Below are 20,806 nucleotides of genomic sequence, written 5' to 3' on the forward strand. Positions count from 1 at the left end.
TTTAATATTCATAGATGAAAAGTGAAATTTAATGTGTCCATGGATTCTAATATATATTAAACTGACAATTTAATGTGTTTCATTTTTGACTCCTTTTCTGATCTGAGAAATTTTGAAGTTCAGATCTTTTTGAGTATTGAAATATCCATCTAAGAGAAAAGGGGGACTAATAATATTAATCCCCGTAATTGTAACCAGTCATCAGTAAAAAGTCAGTTTTTAAAGACCAGCTACTTCATGGTGGTAGCTGTCACAATATCATTTTTCCTCTGTGTCTACATGGTAATAATGGCCCTGCTTGTAGAGAGAATTGGTCTTTTAGGGAGCCCTGGAGTTTGCCTTAGAGCCACTGAAGCATAGCTGGATATCAGCTCTGCTGGGGAACATAAGGACACTGAGTTCAGCCAAGGTAGTGTGAGGGGAATAAAAGTGTTTTATGTTTATGCATAGAGACTTTGCAAAGACAGAAGGGAGACTCTCTTAAGCTCTCAGGCAGGCCTGGTGAATGCCAGCCTGCAGGTGGACGTGAGCCTGCTGGGATGAAAGCTTCCGCAGGGCCTGGGTTAACTGGTACTGCAGCTGTGGCCCAGCAGGAGGCTGCAGAAGGCTCTGCTGCCTGGAGTTTGCTGGAAACTGGCCTTCAGATAGGGGGTCATGGCAAGGGTCTGGCACAGCTCACTTCACCTGTTCTCAAAGGGGAGTGTGTAGTAACATTTCTCTGGTTGCCATGTCTTTTTGCAGCATTTAATGGCTCTTGAGCACAGTCTTAGGCTGAATTCCTTGGTGCAATGCTACAGGATGGTCTGAACTACAAGATGTTTAGATATAGTAACTAACATTAGCATTCTCAGACTTAAAAGGTAACATCTGTAGGAGCTGTGCATACTGATGAAAAATAGAATGACTACACTCATTTATGTAAACACAAATTTAAACGCCTAGCTTTGGATGTGGGATAGGTCCTAGTTCTTAGAAAACTGGTTATCTTAATTAACTCAGGAAGTAAACTCACATTGGAAAAGAATTATTTTGCATTTTAAGGAAGACTTTTTCAAAATCTATAAAAATAGTCCATAGCAAAGGTGTATGTAGATTCTTCTTCAAAAGAACTATGATAATTAAATTTAATGCTCATCTTTCTTTGTTGTTTTCTTTTTGGTTTTTTTTTTTTTTTTGAAAAAAGGATTTTATGTTTCAAAACTTTTCTCATAGTTCCAGACCTGTCAATTTGGTGTCTCTATAGAATGGGGGGGGGGGAGCGTGAGAAAAATTGAAAGCCAAATCTTAGAAGCTACATTTGAGCTTCAGTAGCTTACCCTGCTCAATGATGTGTAACCTTCATTTCCTACCAAAAGAGTGGGAGACGAGGAACTAGAAATTAAAACTCAGTGTATCAATCAAAGCTGTTCACCTATACTTTAATATGCTTTTCACATTCTGGCTATTGATAAAATTAGGTTTAACTAATCACAGCACTTCTTTTAGTGAAATATACTGTGATTGGTTTTTTAATTGAAAACTATTGGCATAAAATGGAAAGGTCATCTTAAATGGCATTAGGCAGAGGATCTCATCAGTTTTGTCCAATATCAAAGTTTTTGATTCAGAGAAAAAAAAAGAGGTCGTTGTTTGGATTTGAACCTCTCATAAGTCTTGCCTCCTTTCGCTCTCATTCTTATTTTCCCACATGGGGATAGATTTCTCTGCATATGTGAATTCTTTCAATATGCTTTCACTGCTAGGGGAAAACTCAGCATTGATTCAGGTACAACCAGAAATACAAGACATGTTTGATCAAAATTGCTAGTAGTTTGCTAATTTTAAGTGTATGAGTCCTGTTAAACTTCAGTGTCTTTTTAGGTTTATAACATAATTTTATCCTGACTATCTTAATTATTTATAAACATTTCAGTCATTTGCCCACTTTAATTAAGGGAATTCACTGCTGCTTCATAAAATAGTGTTAGGTTGGATTTGAACTATGAAGTATTCATGAAGCACAACATGGGTATGCAAGGCTATTTTATTCTCAAACAGGGAAAAAGTATGTTACAGTAAATAACTTAATCTTGCTTATTTTTAGGAAATGTAGCCTCCTGGTACTTGTCTTAGTTCTTCATCCATTTAATAATCATGTTTCTTGTTGGTTTGTTTGGGGGTTTTTAATAAGCATTTTATACCGGATATTCTTAGCCTTATCCAATTACGAACAAAGTAATGCTGTTCTCAAAGTTTCATATACTTCAGGGTCAGCAACAACAGCTAAGAAGAACTTTAAAAAATAAGAACATTTAATCTATGAGAGAAAATAATTTTCATGTCCATGAAAATGTAGCTGCTAGAAAGGAAATACGTCATTCCTGCCCCTGGTGAAAAGAACAAAGAAATGAAAGGCTTAAATTATGGCAAGTAACACAGGTTAGATGAAAGAGGAAATTCCCTAATTGCAAGAATAATGAAGTATTGAAGGAAATTGCCTTGAGTGCTTGTGCAATCTCTGCTATTGGAAATTGGCAAGGGCAAATGTGATTCAGGTATACCCAATCCAGTTTGAGGTGGGGTAAGATTATACCTGAAAGGAACTTCCAGAAGCATTTTCATGAGTTTGCAATTGATTGTTGAACTCCGTACGAAAAATCCTTTAAATTTTCTGTATTTATTTTATAGTTTATTTATTTTGGTGTTATTAATTTACCTGTTCTTGCAATTGCCTGGATTCATTTAAAGTTGAGACAAATCTAATCTGGTTTAATATGATATTTCTTATATCATTTTGTTATTGTTCCATTGCTAGGAAGTAAGAGTGAAAAACTTTTTCTCATGTGAAAGGAATATATTAAATAGTGCTATTTTGTAAAATCTCTCTCAATTTAAGTCATTTTTAGAGAGTCACATAAAAAAGGAATAAATATGGGAATAGCTTGACTTAAAAACTCTTACAATAAAGGTAATGATTGGGAAGCTGAGTATGAAACAAATATGGAGCTAAGTCAGATTTAGAAAGCAGGATTAGACTTAAACAAAAAATAAAGTGAAAATCAAAAAAAATTAAAAACTATTAATAGTAGTAAGAAGAGGTGTGGTGGAGAAAAAAATGCAGTATATATGCAGCCTGACTTTACATAGGGAAATGGAACAATGTCTTCAGCTCAGAGCCTAAGAACTGTTTTAAGCAGATGAGTCTCAGACATCCACGGTCATCTGTGAACATGTACAACCAGCAAAAGTTTTAGTTCCTTGGGGTGCAAACTTCAGTATGCTGGAAGCACTAGGAAGACTGTCTTTGGTCTCAGTAAATCTGCATTGAGTTCACGCAAAGCACAGAAATTGTAATGCTTCCAAACACCTTGCAAGAGGTCTCCTTATCAGCTTTGTGTTAAGATGACTGAACAAGAATGTAAACCTGTCAGTCATGTTTAATCGGCTTGTTTTCTGCAGCAGCCTCTGAACTTTGTTTGAGAATCTCTTAGACAATGGAAATTACTATCCAGTGCCCACATAAGAAAAGAATTCTGAGACATCGAGTAATAGTGCATATGCTGCAGCATCAGAAGCCTGCTGATAAGAGTGTTTTCTGTCATTTGGGCAGATTAGTTTAAGGTCTTCCTTAAAGTACAAGATGATAATTCTTTTCCAACATGGGTTCATTACTTTAGTTAACTAAACATTGCGTTTTTTTCTTAAATCCAGTGTAACATTAACTGCAAATTACAAAATTGGTTATTAATGCCAAAAGCTTGAGCATTCTGCAAATAGCTACCTATGGAACATGAATTTTGTTGTGGCATATATCAGCAAGAGACTTTAAAAATACTGTTCAAACAAATCCATATTTTCCCTCTACTATTTCTAAAAATGTGCAACTACATAAAATTAAAAGTTACTGTATTTCACCTGTATGCTGAGCTGTTACATTGTATGGTGATGTAACTGTAGAGATTGTAATTTAAAGCTCATTAAAATAGTTGTTAAAAAATCTAGTACTTGTCTTTTTGAACAATTAAAAAATTACTCCAAGAATACTGTTAGCTTCTACATACACTTGGAGGTGTCAAATTAAGATCCATCTTATACTGTAGCCAAAAATATAGAATATACTATCTCACTGCTATAGAAAATTATTTTTTGTAAATAAGTTGTGCTAAAACATTCCAGGTAGCAAATTTGACTGAAGTTAGTTTCTGCACCTGACCTTTCTCTTACAGTGTTTCTCCTATAACAGAATGTGAAAAAAACAAAAAATAGTCATTTCTGTTGAAGATATTGATAGGCAACAATAATTGGTAGATATATTTTTTTCTAGTATTATTGGGTCTACTGGAGCAGTGGTTTCAGGTTTGCTGCAAAGATGATATCAGTTGTACCACAGAGATTTGAACAATGTTCCAGTTATGTTGCAACTTGTGTTTTTATAAGAGCTGCACCAGAGGAGATAAAAAAAAAGTGTTGCATGAAGCACCACAAGTTAAATTTTACTCATTAGGGGTAACCTAACTGTAGTGAACATTCTTTAGTGTTTATAAAATCTGTTTCCTAAGAGAGAATGCTCTTTTAATAATGGAAATGCAAAGATAAATTACATAAGGATATCAGATTTTTAATCACCACAGACCAGATAAAGCAAGAAATGTATTCCTGCTTAAAACACCTAACACTTGAATCCTACAAAAGCACTTTCTGTGTTCAGTGCCATAGCCAGTGCAAAACAGTGTGACATTTAGCATAGTAAAAATCTAAAGAAATTTTTCTAAACTTCAGGAAAAATCTGGAGAATCTATTAAGAAAAAACACTCTCATATCATTATTATTCAGCCTTTTGGAAACTACAAAATTACTAACAATGTGGTTCTTTCCATTAACATAGGATTCTGTTTTGATTTTTGTGATTTGGTATCGTGTTGGTTTTCAGTTATGTTTTGTTTTTTTTAAGGAGAAGAAGGCTGTTTATATAAAAAGCCAAAATTTTCTGTATCCATGTGGTGTATAGTTAAACACACCAGAAACCTAGCATATAATAAACTCTTCCAGGACCCAATTGAAACCATTGTTTATATTGTTTATCAAAATGGTCTTATAGATCTTTTTTGTTCAAAACCAACCAGTACTGGCAGAAATCCTGCTCAGTCTCTTCAAACCCCTTTCAGATCTTTTGATGTTAAAAATAATTTCTGGGAAAGGTAGTTGTTAAAAAAAATGCAGCATTAACATGATTTCAAGTATGATTTTTAAACTTCCTAAAAATGAGTAGTCCAATATGGATACAGGCTCTTCTGCAAGCTGACTGTTTTACTGTCAAAGTGCTTCAGCTGAAAAAAAATTTGCTGTCAAAGTAGTCTTCAGTTGAAAAAGAAGACCTAGAGAAGCAGCCCATGGTCAGCATGTGTTCTTTTAAGTCCATCATAGTTATTTGAGTTTGGCTTCTTTTCCTTGAATTGGAAATGAGACGGGTGAAAATAAAACAAGAAGATAGGTTTGGGTATTTTACTTACTGAGCAAATCTATCAGCACCTTAGGTCAGCAGGTAGAAAGAGATGGGAGTTGCATGGTCTGAGGATTATTTTTTTATTATTGTTATTATTTTATTTTTTCTTTATGATCCCTTGAGTATAGACTCTCCCTCCTGTCCTACAGTCAGTTCAAATTGTGTCATTTGGAAAGCCAGAGTTCACTGCCAGGCTTTATAGGTCACCTTTGGCAATTAATGATATTTCACTTCCAACAGATATGGAGTACAAACTTCTCTGAAGTTCCATGCCCGTGTTTTAACTTCAGCTTTTTTGCTGCAGTTTTGTGACCTGAAATATATAGCCATAGTACAGCAGTAACAGCTATTTATACCTGTCTATAAAAGTCTCTGTAATGAAATGCTTGGGGAGCTTGGCATTTTCTAAATAACATTATTAACAGCTTTGATTTGGAATTGATGGCATGATGTTACTGGGTTGTCCATGATAATCTAGAGTGTACAAGCACAAAAAGTGTGATATAAGTGTTTCGAAAATGAAATAACCTTGAGTCATTCAGATGTCGCAGACTAAATCAAGTGCTGCCCTTTTTTTGATGTGCTGGGCTAATTATTTCTACTAATGTAAATGTCAGTGCAATGAATGCTTATTTGCTGTGGCATAGCAAACAAGTGGCACAGGAAATCTGAGCATATGAAGAAATTCATCATGTGCTAAAGTCTCTATTATATGGCTTCAAGCCAAAGATATGGAAAACAATTCAGATTCACATTTTTTTTAAGTGTTTTAAAAGTACATAAAATGGAGTAAAAAAAAAAAGGCAATAATTGTATCTCAATAGATTTTGATTTTTTTCATTTTTTTGGAAATATTCTAGATTTAGAGTCTTTACCACCTTCTCTTGGTAGCAAATAGTACTTCTCTACATATTGCTGGCCAACCTTGGCTTCATCCTCAGTGTCTTTCCAATGGGCAGCAATTTTGGCAGGCAGCAGCTGTCCAGCAGGGGTGCAGGACCGATGGGAACTGTCTGTGGATGGCATCGAGATGTGGGTTCCCCTTGTGCAGGGCAGCTGCTGCCCACCCCAAAGCCTGCCACTGCATGGACTTCAGCCACTGCTCCCCACCTAGAGGGACAGAATCCCAGAGTAGGGTGTGGGCAGGAAACATGTAGCCTGGAGCTTCAAAACTATCAGCTGATATTTTTAAGCCATGCAATGCCTGCTCCTGCTATCTTCAGGGAATGTTCATGGTTGATCCAAACTGCTACCTCTAATACTTTCATTTTATGGTGATGGGAGTTTCACAGACACTTAAGGGCTGTATTGTACCTGTTCCCTGTGCATGGTACTTATAGGCAGATCTCAGTTCAGATATGGTGCCTTTTTTGTTTTTCAGTCTAACACTGAAGAGATACAGGAAAGAAGAGCCACACAGGCAGTGTTTAGAGCTTAAGCATAAAGTTGTAGACATCAGATAATGTGGTGTTTGAGTTTTACACCTTTTCCATAGGTCAGGCTGCCTAACATCAATCACATCATTAAGGGAAATAATATTTTGGTATTAATCTTTAATTTGCTCACCCAGTCACTGCACCAGAAGGGATTTGCTTGAACACTTCAGATTTGGCTGCTACAGTGCTAAGATTTTACTTTGATGGTCTTGTACAAAAATGTACCATAATCAGAAAAAGGGGAAATCTTTCAAAGTAAATTGTTCTCATGACTTTCCCAACTGCTGGGGATGGAGCTTCATGAGAATGTCTGTCTTCATATACTTTTGATAATACCAGAAGAGAAATTTGGTAAATTAACATATTGTGATTTTGCAGCTGATTTATAATGAACGTGTGGTATTATACCCAGTGACACCATTCTTTAAAAAGTTATCCTTAATTGTATTTTGATGAAGGAATTAATTGCTCAGTGAGTTCTGATTCTTTTGTTATTGTCTTTTTTGATCAGAGTAGTTGGTCAGAGCTTAGAGTCCTGAAAATGATCTATGCTAGGATACAAAAAAGTAGTGAATTATGTGTTTTACACAAAACTGTTTACAAACACTATACAGAAGCTTTTATTTCAAGAACAAAGAGGAATCAAACAGTGGTTATTTTTATGCTTTTCCTGAAATATCCCCAAAGGTGTCTAAGTACCTCTTCACTGCTTTTATTTCCTATGTGTATCTTTCCCTGAGTGTGTACAAGTGCTTATGTCTAAATAAGATTTTTTCCTAAAATTCATTAAACAATTGGAAGTGGTTTTGCTGATCATTATATGATGTTTTGTTACTGCAGTATTCAATTATATATTGGTGTTTAGTAAAACGTCCCTAGAGCCAGTGAGGAAATCTTCAGGCTCAAAATAAATCTGTAATTTCTGTAATTTTTTTTTTTTAAAGGTGCATTTCCATTGATATTTCCTCTTCCCTTGCCTGAGTCCCCTCTAATTATCTGCCTCCACAGAGTGAAATTAAAAATAAATGAATTATTCAATGAAGGCACTTGTTCCATAGTTTAAGCTTTCAAATGTCAAAGTAGAGAAGCTTTTTTTTTTCCTTTCTGAGGAATCTAATAGTCTATGAGTGAGTTTTTGGTAATTGTGCTATTTTTTGTGCTTATCATATTCTCTGTAATTGAACCAGATGTTAAGTCTTCTCTGGAGGAGAAGAGTCTACTCAGTTTATGTAGTACTGTATCAGTCTTGCATCCCAAAAGATTTGAGGTTAATGTGAAAATGAAATAGTAAGGCAGATGCTGTATGTAACGTTCATGTGGGTGGGTAATCTCTTTTGGACTGAAACACTTAAAAATATGTAACTCAGAGGCAAATACTACAAGTAGAAAATGGTTGGATGATAAATTGTTGTAGAATTTTTTTGACAGTCAGTCAAAATCCAACACTTTGTATGCAATGGGATATTTGCTATTGCAGTAGTTCTGCAATGATGAAAATGGTTCATAAGTTCGAGACTAAGGGCTGTAGGAGTAGACTGCATTTTTTGTGGGTGACTTGCATAAATGTTTTGGAGGGGAAAACCCTGAGTGTGTTTCAGCTACTCAGCTGAGCTGGTTTCTCACCATTATGTATTGATATGTCAGTAAAGAACACATGTAAGCTTTACTTTTATGTTAGGATGAGGTAATGGGGGGAAACAGAGGCAGGTGTGCCTGAGTCTTTTCTCACATCTTGGTTTCCACCAGAAAGAAGCCTTCCTACATGTGTTGGAAGGAACCATAATGTTCTGAAGTCATTCTTTCTATTTCTAAGGCTCTTACATGTACCAAAAGACTACTAGTCCTTTTACAGGCACACATGGAACTAACACTTCACACTATCCATGGAGTGTTGCTGCCATTTATATACATAAAAACCCAGGATGTGCAAATGGCAAATGTGTATTTCCAGAATACCATGTCTCCTGTGATGTATGATTCCATAATTTGCTTACACAGAAATTAATAGCCCTTGATAATTTTTTTTCTTTTATGGGTTAGAACCCGACCTTACTCAGTTAGTTGTTTAAACTCCTAAACCAATTTTTGCTGAATTCATTATGCATTTTATAGCATTAATTTAATATTTTGGTCTAGCTGTTTGTACATTACCCCTAAAAGGAAGAATTTCTTTTGTTGCCTTCTTTAGCATTTGTACTTATGTGTTGTCATTAATTTTATTTGACTCAAGTCCATCAGTTTATGGTTAAATATGTGTTCAGCAAAAATTCAGAATCCAGATTCATTAGCACAATCCATCTTGTGATGTCATATTCACCTATTCAGAACATGTCATTCTGAGATGGAATGTAGAGTTGTATGGGCTTTCTTGTATGTACTTTCAAGTAGCAACACTTGGTGGTTGTTACTATTCAGCCAGAGAGTCAGCCTGTGTATAACTAAACCAGAGCTGCTTCTAGTTTGATGCAAAACAGTTTAAATTGTCAAGGTAGCAAAAGAGATGGAGAATTGAGAGAGAAAAGTATATAGGGAGAACACAAATGCTAGAATAAGAATATTGATTTTTTTTTTTCTTTTTCTTCTTCAGCAGCTAGAAATGCTTTAGAAATTAGAGCTTTTCCAGTCATTATCAGCTGGATAAAAGAGGTCTGTGAGCATACTTAGTTTTACAATGGAGCCTTTTAGCAGTTTTAAAAAATTTCAAAAACTGTGTTTTAAGGTCCTACAGAATGCAATATGTTTACCCTTAGGCAGAACTGAAATGGAGAAACCTATTTTCTCAAGTGCTTTTGTATCTTGTTAAACAACAACTTGAAAAAAAAAGAGAAAAAACCAAACTTCCTTCAGTTGCTGACAAGGGAAATATTTACTTGAGGGACTGAAGGTAGTTCAGATTTCTTCAGAGCTAAAGAACTTGCACTGCAAAACTCTTGCTCTTCCCAAAGAGTTTATCTGTGCAGTTCGACATCCCTTCCTAAGCCCTGTTTCATGCTCACTGCACAGGTGAAACTAGTGGGTACACAGAATGAATTTTGTGAAGTCCAGTCCCTGTAGGGGTCACAATGTTCAGTCAGCATTGAGATGTCTGAATACTGGTTTTATGAAGTGACACGTGAGAGCGTTCTGTTGAATTCCCCTTACACTGAAAGGATGTTGGTGCTGAAAAATTGCCATGGTAGCACATGAGGGAGTTAAGGGATTTATTAAAAAGAAATCCCAACAATCCAAACAATACTCTCAGTTATTAAACAGGAACTTCCAATGGCACCAATACAATGGTTTGTTTCCTGTTTCCTCTTAGAGCAATGTTACTGTTCCAAAATATGAGCCACAGCAAGACTTCTGTTAGTTTTTGTCTATCATATGATATTTGGATTTTATATTTATCCTTTTGATAGAATAATTTTAGTGGATATATTTATTTAACTATATTGTGCTTGCAAGAGAGTCTCCTGGTACATTAGAATTGTAAATGCTATCAGGTAAAGTAACTACATGTAATAAATATTTTTTAAGAGTAATGGCATCAAAATGCAAATAGATAACAGGAAACCAGCTGTAAACTCTACCACACAGCTTTCTTTCAGTCTCCTGCAAGCTTTCCATTTAAATAACTACTTTTAGGGAAAGAAGAGAGCACAGGAATAAAAACTCATAAAAGTTTACTTTATCCTGCTTTTGATAGTTTCCATAGTCTTGCAGTTTTGGAGCCAAGTGATTCACACCAGCTGTACCCATACTGAGAAGGGTACAAGTTTAATTGAAGTCAATCTGTCTGGGTCTGACTTTTAAAGAACCAGATACTCCTTCAGAGTGGATTATTTTAGAAAACTGTGCTTAAGAATCATGATTAATGCTGTTGCAGCCTGTGTTCTACCTTATGTTTTGACTTTTAAGCCCAAGCAATTTAATATTGCTATTAGAACATTAGCCTTGTTTGAACTCAAGAATTATTGAAATTAATGAGTTCATTTTAATGACATGAAAACTTAGATGTTTTGATAACCTGACATATTTTTATCAGGATGTATTAAGTTCTTCAGTTCTTTTATGTGTGAACCTCTGACTTTTATCATATTAAAATATGATAGCAGTGTTTTCTTGGAATATGTCTGCAAAAGTGGTAATAGAAGAATAAACAAACTAGATTGCAGTTTGGCAAAGGTAATATAGGTTACCTTTAATATTAAAACTTAGAAATGTAGGCCATGCTAGCAGAATGTGATGGATTTTCTCAGTATTTCAGGGGTTTGTTGGAGAGCACTGAGCTCAGGACACTATGTCCTGAATATCCAGCATTCTCAGCTGACCCAAAGCAGATGTTTTCAGAACAAATCTTTATCAGCCAGGATTTCTAGCATCCTTTGCTTGAAGGTAACCAGTCATGCCTGGCATTCCTCACTTCTTGCTTACAAATCAAAAGACCTTTGAAACCCAGTTTTAAAGATGGCTTAGCAACCAGATCTGCATCATGTAGTTTGGCAAATATTTGTCTGTCCTAGAAAAAAGAAACCCTAACTGACCATGGTGGGACAATTGCACGCGGAGTCACTAAGTGTCAACCAGTTCTGTGCAGCCAGTAGTATAAAATCAGTTAGAGAATATGGGTGAGTCCTGTATTTGGGTTTACAAACTTCAAACATGAAGTGCAAAGCTTCACTGCTACAAAGGCATGAGATTTTTGTGGATCTTCCAGTGTTTCCTAGTAGAAGGTTGATCAGATGTTGTGTCCCTGGATCTGCTTTTTGAGTGTGCTTTCTCGTAACTTTGTGAGCATTTCTAGAATGCATATCATATATGCCTTTTTTTCTGGACAACTTACTGATTTAAACCTTTAATTAGTAGAGCTAGAATTTTCATGTTGCTCCTATTAGCAATGAATCTATGTTTCATGTACTTCTAATTCTTAATTTTCATAAAAATACTAGCTTTTAGCAGAGAGAATCAAGAGATGGGGAGGGAAAAAAACCCAAACAACTCTAGGAATATAATCTTGCATAGAAAAAAAAAGCAGTTTTTACCTTTACCCAGGAATTCGAAGTTTGGAAAGGGGAAGTCAGCTTACCTACTACACCTTGTATGGGGGTGTTCTGTGGGGGTGGTGGTGTGTTTTGGGGTATTTTTCCCCCTATTGCTTATCATGAAGATGTACAGGATTTGAAAGTGCTTTGAGAATTTCTTTGCTCTGTGCTTTGAGGCAGTCCTTTGACCTTGTATGTAACTTAGTAGCAGCTATTAAAAAAAGCCTTACAAAAAAATTAAAGGGGAACGTTGTAAAGTGCAGAGTAAATATAACTCCAATTTTGCACAAGTGATATTTTAAGGAATAAAAATCAAAGTCCTTCATGTGTTGAAGGATATAGGTATTTTTGAAACCTGTTCAGTTTAAGTGGTCCGTTTAATCTCCATGAGCTTATTGCCAGGCAGTCATATCAGAACACTGCTGAAAAGTGAAATGTTAGGGTCTAGGGGTTTGATACGCTTCAAATAATTGCTTGTCAAGAACTAAATTCACTGTTTTTTCACAGTATTTAGAAAAATAGCTTCATTTACCACAGTAAAGTTTCAGTATTTGCATTAAATAAGCTGAATATGGCTACTGCCATATTATGAGGGTTCCTTTGTAATAACATGAACCATATATGTATGTATATATTTGTTTATTTACTCTTTGTTTATTTACTCTTTTCACAGACACTTCCTTTGGGGCTGGGAGATGGACAGCTCTTTACCTGGACTGATGGCCTGAAAAGGAAGGACTGGCATGATTATGAAAGCATTCAAAAAGATGCTATGCGTTCAGGTATACATGAGTTCAGAACAAATTAAAGTGGTTTGTTTACTCATTCTTTCTTTCTATGACTATTTGTTCTTTTGAGTCCTTTAAGAGGCATTCCTAGTAACTTTTTTTTGATTGCAGCAGTATCACAAGGACATTATGTTCTGAATTAAGAGCTCAGACCAAGCACAAATATCTTATCTCTGAAAGCAGCCAAGTGACAATGTGTTTCCTGCTAGTAACTGTTTAATGACTATAAAATCTGCAAAAATGTTATCAACAAATTATTTTTCATGTTGAAGTCAGTTGTCAGACTGTGACCAGACAGAGTGTTGGTTTACAAAAGGACTGTGGATATGTTACAAAAAAATCCAAATGGTCCTTAAATCAATGAACAAAACCTGTGTTCAATACTGATAGCTGCCAAGAACCTTTGACACTTTTACCATTGTCAAACTCCAATCTTTTAGTTTGCTAAAGCAACTTCATCTCATTCTGACAGTCTACAATTATTTGAAAATGGGAGAAAATTGTGGTTGCAAATAGACTGAAGGACACTTTATAACAGTGAGTAATGTAATTTTAATGTACCCTCATGTGCTGTATCCCATACATGCAGAGAGTATGGTTTGTGTTCCTCTTCTGTCATCAGAGCATGTTCAGATTTGAATTCTTTTACAACATAATGTACAACTATTCAGCAAAAGATGAATTAAATTAGAAAGAAGGAAGAGAAGCGGCAGTTGAATTACACCTTAATCAGTGTTTGAAAGTCATTATTTTACAAAGGCCAATCTACTATTGTAAAACAAATTATGCTGTCTTGATCCCACTGTCTTGAGACAGCCAAAACCTCCCCCAAAATATCTCTATAACTGTATCTCGTTGACAGATTCATAAGACTTGGTACGTACTTAATTTTGCAGGAGCCTGAACTAGTAAAATATTGAAAGTGTATGTTAATTTTGTAAGCTATTTTTCCCTCTTCTGAATCTTGATCACTAACTAAAGAAATTATCCTTTCCTCCCACATGTGCTTAGAAGGTAAAAAAGGGAGGGAGGGGAAGGAAATTGTTCCAGGCAGTTTGGTAGCTGTCAGATCAATAATTGCTGTGTTCCAAACTGTGAAATGCAAAATGACAAATATGTAAGAGAGAATGTATACAAAGCAGCATGTATGTGGAAGCTTGCATATATGTGGGGAATATCATGTTTGCTGGTTGGAATGGACATGCATGGGTGCTTTGTCAATGTACTTTTAATTTCTAAATATGTCATGTGGACCCCATATGTTTTGGACAATAACAGTAATACTTATGATCGTCTGATGGATAGCTTAAAGCATTGCCAATGTGTAGTGCAAAGCATTAGATGGAATTGGCTGAGAAACTGAAAAATCATGTTAAGTAGCTTTGTAATTCCCAGTCCTAAACCCAACATGATAACTGTAGTAGCATGTGAATATTAAGATATTCTTATTTATATTTTTTAAGAAAACTTTATTTTTTTAAATTTTGTTATTTGCTAAGTTTGACATTTTAGAGATATATTTTAAATAATTTATATTTGTCATCATTATTCAATAGATTAAAATACCTTTTTATGCTCTTTCCTTGAAAATCACAATATGGTAATACAAATGCAAAGCTTTATCATCAATTCACTCTTTTGGGACATACTATATTATTTCTCTTCCTAATAACATTAGCTGAAGTACACTATTAGTTAAAAATCTATCTGAAAGCACGATGTGAAAGGGCTTCTCGGAATATTTCAGGAAAGGAAGTTGATGCTTGTCGTACAGAAAAGAAGTATATTTTTAATTCAGTCTGGCTGTTTATAACTTACAATTTCCTAAGCACTGAGAATGCGAATTTCGTAATTTAGGAGAGGTACTAGTTTCTTCATGACTACTACTGTTTCATGGACAAATATTTTGATCTCTTTTCATTCCACCAATTAAAACCTATGTTTCTGAATTTGAATGGTGTCTCCTCTTGAAGTAAAGAGTAAAGCCTTTTGCAAGACATGCAGAAGAAAAAGGTATTATTTTTATTAATTTTAAGTTCTTGAGCTCATCATTTTTTGTCTCTAAAATTACAAATGACCTTGCATACAAATCCTGAAATGAGCTTGTGTTGCTTTTGATTTTGCAGGGCTTTGTTGGAACACCTGAGGTTTAAATGTCTGTTTATGATGCTTCTATTATTACTTCACATGGTGTTAGCATGGTGATGCTACTTGAGAAGGTACTTGAAGTGAAGGATGGAGAAGCAAAGCTTTACACATAACCAGAACTTAATTTAAAAGCACTTGTCAAAACTTCCAAACCAGTTCTAACAATATTAGTTGGTTAATCTTGATAGAATTCAAGAAGACAAGGAAATGCTGTTGTGTTGCAGAAGTCCTAATTGTTATACTGTTGGGGAACAGGGAAGTTACCCATTTAGTTGCCAGTTATCCAAGCTCTTATTTACACAGTGTCAGAAAGGAATATATAATGACTTAAATATACTTCCTACAATCTTATCAATACAGAATAGATGTAGTGAAAGGAAAATTAAGTTCATTCAACCCACATCAACCCAATCACTTCCATTCTTTGCTGAATATAACTGTTGTCATTAGCTCAAAAGCACTGACTGAAATATAGGAAAAGGAAAGCAAAAGCTAATCTTTAAAAAAAAAAAAATAAAGTAATTCCTAACTAAAAATTTGTGATAAATACTTTGGAAAGAAAGAAGGGGAAAAAAAAAGAAATTTAATTGCTTCCATTTTCTAAAGAGCCATTAAGTGAATCAGATATTACAATGGAGTGGGAGGGAACAAAATAAGCTAATTGGAGAAACTGACTTTATTGGAGTTGATAAGTTACGCCAGCTTTTTGACAAGAAAACAGAATTTGAAATAAGACCTGTTTCTATTGATTTCTTTTCCTTTGGGAATACAACTGATGACATGCCTTGATGAATAATATACTTAATTTGCATTAAAAATATGAGAACTGTAAACAAATGCAAATCCTACATCTGTCAGTTTTTGTTTTGGTAAGTAATAAACAATGTCTTCTGTATTTCATAGTGGTGGGTGTAGCCTACGTGAACGCAACCTGTGTAGCAATGACCCAGGTAGCTCCTGGTGTGTGGATTAGCCCTGCTACAACAATGCCTGTTGTGTTAGGGCACTGTAAATCCACCTGTATCTCTACAGAGAGAAGAAATCCTGGATGCTGAGGCATCTGGCTTTGCCATGAATCAGTTACTGTAGTTGCCATTTCTTTGTTTTATCAGAGACTTCCCTACATCATATATAGGGAAGTCTCCCTCCTCTGTATAGGGAGGACTCGGAAGACCTTTCTACCAAGATGTTCATTTCAGGGGCATGGCAGCTTCTGTGGCTCTGATAGCACTGGTTTTCCATGGTTTCTGTGCAGAACTAGGAGTCTGAGATCCCTCAATGCCCCCATGAGGGATGAGACTCACAGGAGAGAGCCATGAAAGCCTAGGGTAGTAATTCAGAAGCATCCATGAGAAGACATCATGTTGATTTCACCTCTAACTTTATGTCCTGGGTAGTGAGATTAAAAGTCCTCAAGAATCAGTCAATGTCATTGTTCCACCATTTCTGAAAGTCGTTTTATCTATTTCACTCAAGAAATTCTCAGCTTTAGCATCAATTACAAGTAGTAGCAGTAATGATGAATTACAAGCCTTCTCAGGCAAGAGGAAGGATTCATATGTGTGATTCTTGGGCTTTTAAAGAAGTGCAGATTGAATGTTTATATTCAGATATGGTGCTGTTTCTGATCATGACAACCTATTTCTAACTACAAGCAATAACTTTTAAAATGTAAATTGCTAAAAAAAGGGTACCAGATTGAATAGAAAAAGGGAAAAAATAAGGTTTTATTTTTGAAATCATGTAATCAATTCTATCAGTGATATTAATAACTGATAAGATACATGTAGAAGGAATATATACTGCAAGGGGTCTTTGGTTTCAATTTTTATTCTTTAAATACAGTCTTTTATTTTTTTCTATATAATGCTTTGGAGGTATTTTTGCCTGATTGCATGTGTGTACTGAAATGATTGCATTCTATGAGGTGGATTGAAAATTTAGTGTAACAAACTAACTTCTGAGAGAATGGTAAAATATAAGAAGCTGTGTTAATATAAATTTAGAAAACCGTTTGTCTTCAAAAGAAATTGGCTAAGGAATAGAATAAGTGACTTCAGAGATATGGCTGTCAATACTTTCATGTTTGACTGTTGAGCCATTTTGATCTTGTCTGCTAATAAGATCTCAAAGGAAAAACCTTTTAGAATGAACTGTAACATTCTTTAGAATGTAACACCTAGTATCTATTCCAGCAGTTACTGAGCCATTTGCAGTCTTTATTCCTCCTATTTGTATATTTAAATAGCATGTGGAAGCCTTTTGAGGAGGCAAGGATTTAAGGTTGTAATTCTTTCCTGTATTCAGTATTGTCTTTACCTTTCTGCTTCTTTAAAATGTTACCTTGACTGGGAGAAAGGGATTTTAAAGATCTTGACCTTTACATGCCTCAGTGAAGGCATTTCACAGAGATTAGTTCTATAAACAAACAGACAGTGTGTTCTATAGTTCTACAAACAAACATTTATACAGATTAGTTTTATAAACAAGCTAAGCAGAGATATTGAAAAATAAGTGACCTGTACATGTTTGTGATGACAGTGGAAATAGATTGGAGCTCTGTATTCTTGGGATAGAATGTCAAAAAGAGGCAAAAGACATGAGCACTTTAGTACAGGAATAACAAATAGCGAACACTGGAAATTTTACTTCAGTGTCACTTAAAGAAATTGTGCACTGGTGATCCTTTTCTATCACTTCTGCTAAAATATTTGGTTAATCCTTGTAATAATTTTGAATAGTGGCCATTCTTAAATTCAGAAGAACTGGTCAAGCCTTGTGCCAGTGTGTTTCTAGAAAATATGAGATAGCATGGTACAGAAAGGAAAAGTAATTGTAATTCCCAATTGTCTATGAAAAATATTAGTTCTGTGATAGTTATACAGATAAATGTTAATAAAATTTGTGCAGGAAGAGAAGTGTATGCTAAAATACTGATTTACTTTTGCCATATTTCATAGGGAATTATGCACTGGGAATTTTGTCAGCATTATATATTAAACAAGTTTACTAAATTTAATTTAGGTCTTTGAATTTGCAATTCCTTTAGAAAAAATGGAGAATTTGCAGTATAATTGGAACTGCAGTGGTAGCCAAGGTCTCAATAAACAGTCGTAACTTAATTGTCCATAGCATTAATCATGAGTATGATTCATGCAGTTTGCAATGTATTGTTTATAAAAGGGCAAAATGATTGTCAGTTTATCTTAATGCAAGTCTGATATGATTAAAAAATTCTAAGCAGTAATGTTAATCATGGCTTGTCAAGGAGAGAGCACATACAGGATGTGTAATATGAAAGATGGATGCAATCTACTGCAGTTACATAAAGTGTTTCAAGTATTAAAATGCATTTGGTCTATAAATTAAGGGCTACAGACTGTGATCTGATTCTACCACTCTTAATGGTCTGGATGTCCAATTGAAAACAGTGAGATCAGCCTGGAGCTGGGTGCCAAGAACAATAAAACTACTGTACTCTCAAATACTGATTTGGAAAGTGAATTTTTTTTTCAGTGGCGTTTTCTTTAGAAGTTTAAACCCTGATAGCTAGAAAATATGGTTTGGTGTTTTGGTTTTTTGTTGCAAGGCCTTAAGATTTTCTCTGGGTAACTTCAGACTGGCTCCGTCAGATTGTGAAATGGAATATCACAGTATTATTTGAGTGGTAGCTTGGGTACACATTTTCACTGGATCTCAAATTACAACTTTATATTACATTGCTGCAGAAGAAGCTAGGAAGTATAAGGCTGTAGTTGCACAAAATTTGTCTCTGTCAGAAAACGGTACATGACAGGACTAACTCTTGCCACTTAAAATCTATCCATAAAAACAGTTTATAGGTGGCTGTAAGTTAGAGCCAAGCTTCTATTTTAAAGCACAATGCCTCTGTTGCCTTGGCCAGATATGAGGCCCTTTTTGTGGCTGAAGTAAATGTGATTCTTTCCCTGTTCTTCCCTGTCCCCACCCCTGCCACACACATGTACTTTGGAAACTCAGCATTTAAGCCATTTAAATGTAATTAGAAAGCTAATTTTTAAGAGCTACCAGGGTGACCAAGGAGGAAGAAGCAGACTTCGTAATATGACTCCTGTTATTTAGAACACTGAAAATTATCTTCTGTGTGCTTTTCTGTGCTGGGAATTGGCATGTTGATTTTTACCTTGATAGGCAGAAAGAAAATTGTATTTCCAGAAACTTGGCAAGAAATAGCTATTGACTCTCACTGTATCAGTGATACATATTCTCAAATGAAACCAGTGTCAAATTCAAGAAGTACTCTCTTAGAAGAACTATTAAAATTGCTAGGTTTTCATCTTTTTCTATATTTTAATCTGTGCAGGGATATGTGGTTTCAAATCTCTAAGAAACCAAAGTTTACTGTCTAGTACCTTTTCCCATGGTATTTGAATGTTGATTTGAGTGCTCACACATTTTTAAAAAAAAAAAAAAAAGATAAAAACAAGCCAAAGCAAAAAAAAATTTAAAAAATAAAAACTATAAGAAGCAGATGCCATGTGCTTGTGATAGTCCCTAGTATTACCTGTTCAGTAAAGTGGTGAAGACCTGTCTTCATGGACTTACATCAGTATTAGTGATCAAGAGCTGATATTGGTGAATGTATTTAATGGGTAATACTTGGGGATTTAATAGAGTTGCTGCCTAAAAAAAGAGGAAACTTGACTTAAGAAGTTTTGTGTTTGGGGTTTTTTGGGAGTGAGGGGTATGAGAGAACATGTCAGCTAAAATAGGTCTTTTAATTTGGCATTTGCACTCTAGAATGATGGTTCTGATTTTTACTCTGACATCTTTGTGCTTAAACATTTTCAGGCCTATCTAAGTAATGTTTAGTAGGAATTCTTTGTAGGTACTTGGCTGGTTTGGTTTTATGTTTGGTTTTGGGTTTTTTTTAAAAAAGAGAGATGTTTTGTAGTATTTCTGGAAAAGGGATTTTATCTGTATAGTCTTCAAAAACATGGGGCTCATTTACAGAGAGTTTGGAATAACCAAAAAGCTTAGAGACCTTCAGGCTAGACCTGTCTGTATGTAAGGAGGGGGAGAACTCTATAGACCATCTAAATTGATCTTATTAGCTCTTGTGATGGGTGTAAAAATGATCAAGTTTGTCACTTCAAGGCAATTATTGCTTGACTCAGTGGAACAAAGAAACATTGCTTAGTTTGCTGTGAAAACTGAAATATGGAAAAGGAGAGAAGCAGGGGACATAGCTACATACACAAAAACACTTTTGGAGTATTGTTTTAACCTTTTTGTCTTCAAAAAGCCAACAAGATGCTTAGATTCCTAAAAAAATAAAAAAATAATAAAACCCAATAAATAGTGCCTACTTTCCTGTCATAGCTTCTTCCTTTTGAGGATTTGAATTAAGTTTGCAAGTACAAAAGTCTAGTATAGTTATCTCAATGCAGTTTATGACTGAAATATGTGTAAGGTGACTTTCTTTCTTTTCCTTCCTGTTTTCATTAAATAAGCTGACAGAGGAAAATTATTGGACTGGTGAAACCATTTGTCTGACATCCAGTGAATATATGTGAAAAGGCAGAGATGTATGATTGTTTTGCTATAATTTACTTTATAGACACTAGCTCATCAAGTTATGCCCTGTAATCACTGCTTCTCAGGGAACAGAGCTACCTTTTGAATGGGATAGTGTAATACAAAGTTGTCTTCCCTGCATGCTTGCAGTGAAGTGTTGTCTGGGGGAATCTATCCTCCTCCTAATATAAAGAAAGTAGAAAAATAAAACAGATTTCTGGGAGTGACATTTTGTTCTGCCAACCTGCCAAGTTCTTTCTGCAAGCTACAAGGTAGAAATAAACTTTTTTACTTTTTTTTTAAGGCATGTTTTAGATTGAAAGTTCTGCAGGTGATTTTGAAATGTGAATAGTAAAACTTGGCAGGAGTTTCAGT

At 35.1% G+C, this 20,806-nt stretch overlaps 1 protein-coding gene across 2 annotated transcripts in view; it reads left to right on the plus strand.

Moving 5' to 3' along the window:
* GALNTL6 (polypeptide N-acetylgalactosaminyltransferase like 6) overlaps window positions 1-20,806 on the plus strand; it is a 425,327-nt gene that overhangs the window by 145,971 nt on the left and 258,550 nt on the right. For both annotated transcript variants that reach the window (XM_015624627.2, XM_033513661.1), the window contains exon 2: window positions 12,613-12,721. In XM_015624627.2, coding sequence (XP_015480113.1) covers window positions 12,613-12,721 — 109 coding nt within the window. The remainder of the gene's footprint in view (window positions 1-12,612; window positions 12,722-20,806) is intronic.

This window comes from Parus major, chromosome 4, assembly GCF_001522545.3.
Source record: "Parus major isolate Abel chromosome 4, Parus_major1.1, whole genome shotgun sequence".
In the NCBI taxonomy this organism is placed as follows: Eukaryota; Metazoa; Chordata; class Aves; order Passeriformes; family Paridae; genus Parus; species Parus major.